The following is a 6,000-nucleotide window of genomic DNA, read 5'->3' as shown; positions in this document are numbered from 1 at the left end:
TCACGCCTGTAATCCTAGCACTCTGGGAGGCCGAGGTGGGCGGATCGTTCGAGCTCAGGAGTTCGAGACCAGCCTGAGCAAGAGCGAGACCCCATCTTTACTAAAAATAGAAAGAAATTATATAGACAGCTAAATATATATATAGAAAAAATTAGCCGGGCATGGTGGCGCATGTCTGTAGTCCCAGCTACACGGGAGGCTGAGGCAGTAGGATTGCTTGAGCCCAGGAGTTTGAGGTTGCTGTGAGCTAGGCTGACGCCACGGCACTCACTCTAGCCTGGGCAACAGAGTAAGACTCTGTCTCAAAAAAAAAAAAAAAAAAATTAACTCAAAATGGATCACAGACCTAGATGTAAAATTTCTAGAAGAAAACACAGGGAAAAACTCATTATAATATTTGGTTAGGCAAAGATTTAGATATAACACCAAAAGCACAACCCATAAAAGAACAAATTGAAAGACTGGACTTCATCAAAATAAGCAGTTCTGCTATTCAAAAGACATATGATGTGAGAATGAAAGGACAATCCAGAGACTGGGAGGAAGTCTTTGAAAGGATAATGGACTGAAAATGGATTTACATTCAGTATAAAAAAAAAAAAAACCTCTCAATGCTCAACAATAAGAAAACAACCCAATTAATAATGGGCAAAATATTTTTCTTTTTTTGAGACAGGGTCTCATGCTGTTGCCCAGGCTGGTCTTGAACTCCTGGCCTCAAGTGATCCTCTTGCCTTGGCCTCCCAGAGTGCTGAGATTCCAGATGTGAGCCACCACACCTGGCCTTGGGCAAAATATTTGAACAGATACTTTATAAAAGATTCTCAAAAAATATTATCAGTATCATTAATCATTAGAGCAACGTAAATTAATATCACAATATCACTTCATATGTACTAGAATAGCTATAATAAGAAACGACTGGTAATAACAAGAGTTGGTGAGGATGTGGAGAATCTGGAGCCCTCACACATTGATGGTGAAAATGTAAAATCGTGCACGCATGTGCAGAACATGCCTATGTCTCAGGTCTCAGGCATCATTCATCTATCCTGGGGAGATACTACAATGGCTTGGAGGACAAGGAAATAAAGACTAAAACCACATTGGGATATCACTATACACCCACCATTAATAGCTATAGTAAAAAAGATGGAAAATACCAAGTGTTGGCAAGGATGTGGAGCACCTAGAACTCTTATACTGTGTTGGTGAGGGCATATATTGGTACAGCGACTTTGGAAAACTGGTTTTATAAAGTATAGCTGAATATACAGATACCCTAGGAGTTCAACTCCTAGGTATATGCCTGACATAAATGCATACATATGTTCACCAATAGAAAGCACTGTTCCTAGTAGCCCCAAGCTGCAAACAATCCAAATGTCTAGCAACAGTGGAATTGAGAAATTATATTTCAGCATATTCACACAATGGGATACAACATGACAATGAGAAGGAATTATCTACAACTATATGCAACAATATGGATGAATCTCACATTCATAATGTGAATGATAGTAGACACTAATGAGTATATCACCCAATTATATGGAATATAATTGTGTCTCAATTTGTATAAAATACAAAACAGGCAAAATGAATCTATGCTGTTAGAAGTCAGGATAGTGTTTACCCTTGGCAGGGAGACTGGAATGGAGTGTGGGGAGGACTTCTGGGGTGCTGGTCATGTTTTGTTTCTTGATCTGAGTATGTTCAGTTTATGAGACTGCATTGAGTTGTATGCTTATGATATATGCATTTTTTGTATGTATTATAGTTTAATAAAAAGATTTTAAAATAAAATAAAATTGCATGCTAGAAAGAAAGCCCATTTTGTAAGTATTATAAAAATATTTAAGGGAAAATGAGAAAGTGTCTATATATCAGCATTAAAAAATAGTGCTCTTTCTAGATAAGTGTTCCAGCTATTCAACTATAATAAACTATAACTTAGAATAATGAACTGCAGTGCAACATGACTTTATCCCATAGCAATCTACACAAAACTACCCTTAATGTGCATGCAGAAAATAAATATATCTTAACCAAATTGGAAGACAAACAAAATTTTATGTATTGAAATCCAATTTCTCAACCATTCTTTTTCAAACAGGAATCAAAAGGAAAGCAGAGGCAATGGCCGAAGAGACTGAAAATCCAGAGTGCTGTGGCTCAGTTCCATTGTCTTAGGGTCAATTACTAAGGGGATAAGGAGTCTATGTTCTGCAGCTTATGTAAATGATAGTTTTGGGGGCACAGGTTAAAAGGCATGCATACCTTTTATAGGGTGTGACTCATCTGCTGCCACAGCAGGGAATTAATAAGACAACTGCCACCTTTAGATGTCTATAACATTCAGTGACCATATTCCTGTAACATAGGCTAGAGCTATGCCTAATTTTCCAATTCATAAAGTCAAACTTTAAGTTTAAATATTATATTTCACTTAAAATATATATACCATGGTGATTTCCCAAAGGGAAGAGAAAAAACAGCTCTTCATGGAAATCTTTTCTATGTCTTAAATGACAATCATCACAAAGACTTCTAGATTCTACTCATAGATCTGCATTCCCAAATAGGTTTTTTTGCCTTGATGTCAGTAACCTGCAAGTTTTTTTTTTTTTTTTTTTTTTTTTTTGAGACAGAGTGTCACTCTGTTACCCTGGCTAGAGTGCTGTGGCATCAGCCTAGCTCACAGCAACCTCAAACTCCTGGGCTCAAGCGACCCTCCTGCCTCAGCCTCCCGAGTAGCTGGGACTACAGGCATGTGCCACCACGCCTGGCTAATTTTTCTATATATATTTTTAGCTGTCCATATAATTGCTTTCTATTTTTAGTGGAGATGGGGTCTCACTCTTGTTCAGGCTGGTCTTGAACTCCTGAGCTCTAACGATCTGCCCGCCTTGGCCTCCCAGAGTGCTAGGATTACAGACGTGAGCCACCACGCCCGGCCGAGTAACCTGCAAGTTTTTGGACAACGAAAACTCTTCTTCCCAAGCTAGAAATTTGAAACAAATTGGCTAGTATTGAGTACTTTTATGTCCCAGAGTATGATGAACTAATCAATGCTGAATTTATAAAGTCCTTTATCCAAAAAGTGAAACATAAGAGATGACAAGTCATCTCCTTGGGTCATTATTTCTACCATTTGCAGGACCTTGAGAGTCCCTGTATCAATCATGTAACCAAACATGACTACTGCTCCAATGCTTTATCTAAAGGATCTCCCTATGCAAATAATCGCATATCAATTGTGGTGATGCCGGAACTTCTATTTCCAGTGAACTGGTGGATACTTCACTCTTTTTGTCTTCTGTTCACTCAAGCCAGTCTCTCATATCTACTTCTCCCTGCACAATGATTGTAGCATCAGGCATACCTAGTTGTCGTTTCCAGGTGAAGGCTTTTTCAGTCACTGGATTTATAGCGCTTTTCTCCACTATGCGTTTTCTGGTGTTTAATGAGATTTGATCTGTCGGTGAAGGCCTTCTGACATTCTGTACAAGCATAAGGTTTCTTCCCTGTATGAATTATCTGATGCATACTTAGCGTTGCTTTCTGGATGAAAGCTTTCCCGCATTTACTGCATTCATAGTGCCTCTCTCCAGTATGGGATTTCTGATGTATACTGAGGCGTGACTTCCAGGTGAAAGTTTTTCCACAGTCACTGCATTTATAGGGTTTCTCCCTAGTATGGATTTTCTGGTGTGTTATGAGATTTGACCGGTCAGTGAAGGCCTTTCCACATTCGGCACATATATTGGGCTTCTCACCTGTGTGGATTTTCTGATGCACACGGAGTTGTGACTTCTTTGTGAAGCATTTACCACAGTCATTGCATTCATAAGGCTTCTCTCCAGTATGAATTCTATGATGTGCAATGAAGTGTGATTTCTGGATAAAGGCCTTCCCACATTCAGGACAAACGTAGGGTTTCTCTCCTGTATGGATTCTCTGATGTACACTTAGTGTTGACTTTTGGATAAAGGCTTTTCCGCATTCCTTGCATTCATAGTGTCGCTCTCCAATATGAGATTTCTGATGTATCTTGAGACGTGACTTCCATATGAAGGCTTTTCCACAGCCATTGCATTTATAGGGCTTCTCTCCAGTATGAGTTTTCTGGTGTTTAATGAGATTTGACTGATCAGTAAAAGCCTTCCCACACTCAGCACACATATAAGGTTTCTCCCCAGTATGAGTTTTCTGATGTGTAGTGAGATTCGTCCTATGAGTGAAGACCTTTCCGCATTCTGTACATATATAGGGTTTTTCTCCTGTGTGAATTCTTTGATGCACATGGAGTTGTGACTTCTTAGTGAATGTTTTCCCACAGTCACTGCATTCATAAGGCTTTTCTCCAGTGTGAATTCTCTGATGTGTATTGAAGTGTGATTTCTGGATGAAGGCCTTCCCACATTCAGTGCATACATAAGGTTTCTCTCCTGTGTGAATTCTCTGATGCATCCTGAGTGCTGATTTTCTTGTGAAAGCTTTTCCACATTCACTGCATTGATAGTGCTTCTCTCCGGTATGAGTTTTCTGATGTATACTGAGGTCTGAATTCTGGGAGAAGCCTTTTCCACATTCACTGCATTCATAAGGTTTCTCTCCTGTATGAATTCTCAGATGTCTGAAGAGATCTGATCTCTGGAAAAAGGCTTTTCCACATTCACTGCATTTATAGGGTTTCTGCCCAGTATGAATTTTCTGATGTGTGATGAGGTTTGACTTGAGGGTAAAGGCCTTCCCACATTGAGTACATAGATAAGGTCTCTCTCCTGTATAAACACTCTGATGTACACCAATTTGTGGCTTCTGAGTGAAGAGTTTGTCACTTTTGCCACATTCATGGGATTTTTCTGCAGCATGAATTCTCTGATGCTCAAAGAGATGTGACTTCTGGGTGAAGCCCTTTACACATTCAGTACACACATGAAGTTTCTTCCCAGTATGAATTTTCTGATGGTGGATGAGAGCTTGGTTGTGGCCAAGATGTTTCTCACATTGATTATATTCACAGGAATTCTCTCCTGTCTTAATATTCTCATTCTTAGTAGAGGAAGAGCTATGGGCCAAATTGTTACCATTTTCAAAAATCTTACCAAGGCTCTTTGTTGCATTGTTTCTGTTACAATTATGTAACTTTAATGTATGCTTCAAACTCTTTCCAAATGTGTCACAATTATGGAGTCTTTGAATTGAAGGAACAAGCTTGGTAGTCACATGAATTATTTTTTCAAAGTTTTTAAATTCATAGCCCTTCTCCTTAATCAATACTTTCATGTAACTTAAAGGGTTATTCTGGTTTTCCTGATATCTCTCTAGTTGGTTGTTATCTTGACACACTTCTTCTAAAATGGGACACAATGAATCTTTTCCTATGGGTTGATCAAATCTCTCACAGTGGAATGAAACTTCTACAGAAATTCCCTGTTGAGTTTTCCCAAGAGCCTCACCTAAAAAGAAAAACAAAGAAATGAAAATCACAGAAAGAGTCATTAGCAGAGGACAGGGCATACATGTAGTTCAAATAGGATGAACACAGAAAAATGGAAGAGTTCATATGACAATAATAATACCAATAATGTAGTAATACAAAATTCTTTTTTTTGTTGTTTTTTGAGACAGTCTCACTCTGTTGCCCAGGCTAGAGTGCTGTGGCGTCAGCCTAGCTCACAGCAACCTCAAACTCCTGGGCTCAAGCAATCCTCCTGCCTCAGCCTTCCAAGTAGCTGGGACTATAGGCATGTGCCACCATGCCCGGCTAATTTTTTCTATATATATATTTTTAGTTGTCCGTATAATTTCTTTCTATTTTTAGTAGAGACAAGGTCTCGCTCTTGCTCAGGCTGGTCTCGAACTCCTGAGCTCAAACGATCCACCCACCTCAGCCTCCCACAGTGCTAGGATTACAGGCATGAGCCACCGTGCCCGGCCCAAAATTCTTATAGAACGCTTAATAGATGCAAAACAATTATATACCATTTATGA

The 6,000-nt window shown here is 39.2% G+C and overlaps 1 protein-coding gene across 1 annotated transcript in view; it reads right to left on the bottom strand.

Moving 5' to 3' along the window:
• Window positions 1-2,494: 2,494 nt before the first annotated feature.
• The window catches only part of ZNF41 (zinc finger protein 41), a 35,763-nt gene continuing 32,257 nt past the window's right edge, over window positions 2,495-6,000 (bottom strand). Inside the window, exon 6 of the mRNA XM_069462923.1 lies at window positions 2,495-5,465. Coding sequence (XP_069319024.1) covers window positions 3,415-5,465 — 2,051 coding nt within the window. The 3' untranslated portion in view covers window positions 2,495-3,414. The remainder of the gene's footprint in view (window positions 5,466-6,000) is intronic.

This window comes from Eulemur rufifrons, chromosome 30 (genome assembly GCF_041146395.1).
Source record: "Eulemur rufifrons isolate Redbay chromosome 30, OSU_ERuf_1, whole genome shotgun sequence".
Taxonomy (NCBI): domain Eukaryota; kingdom Metazoa; phylum Chordata; class Mammalia; order Primates; family Lemuridae; genus Eulemur; species Eulemur rufifrons.
This window is presented reverse-complemented; position numbering and strand designations above follow the sequence as displayed.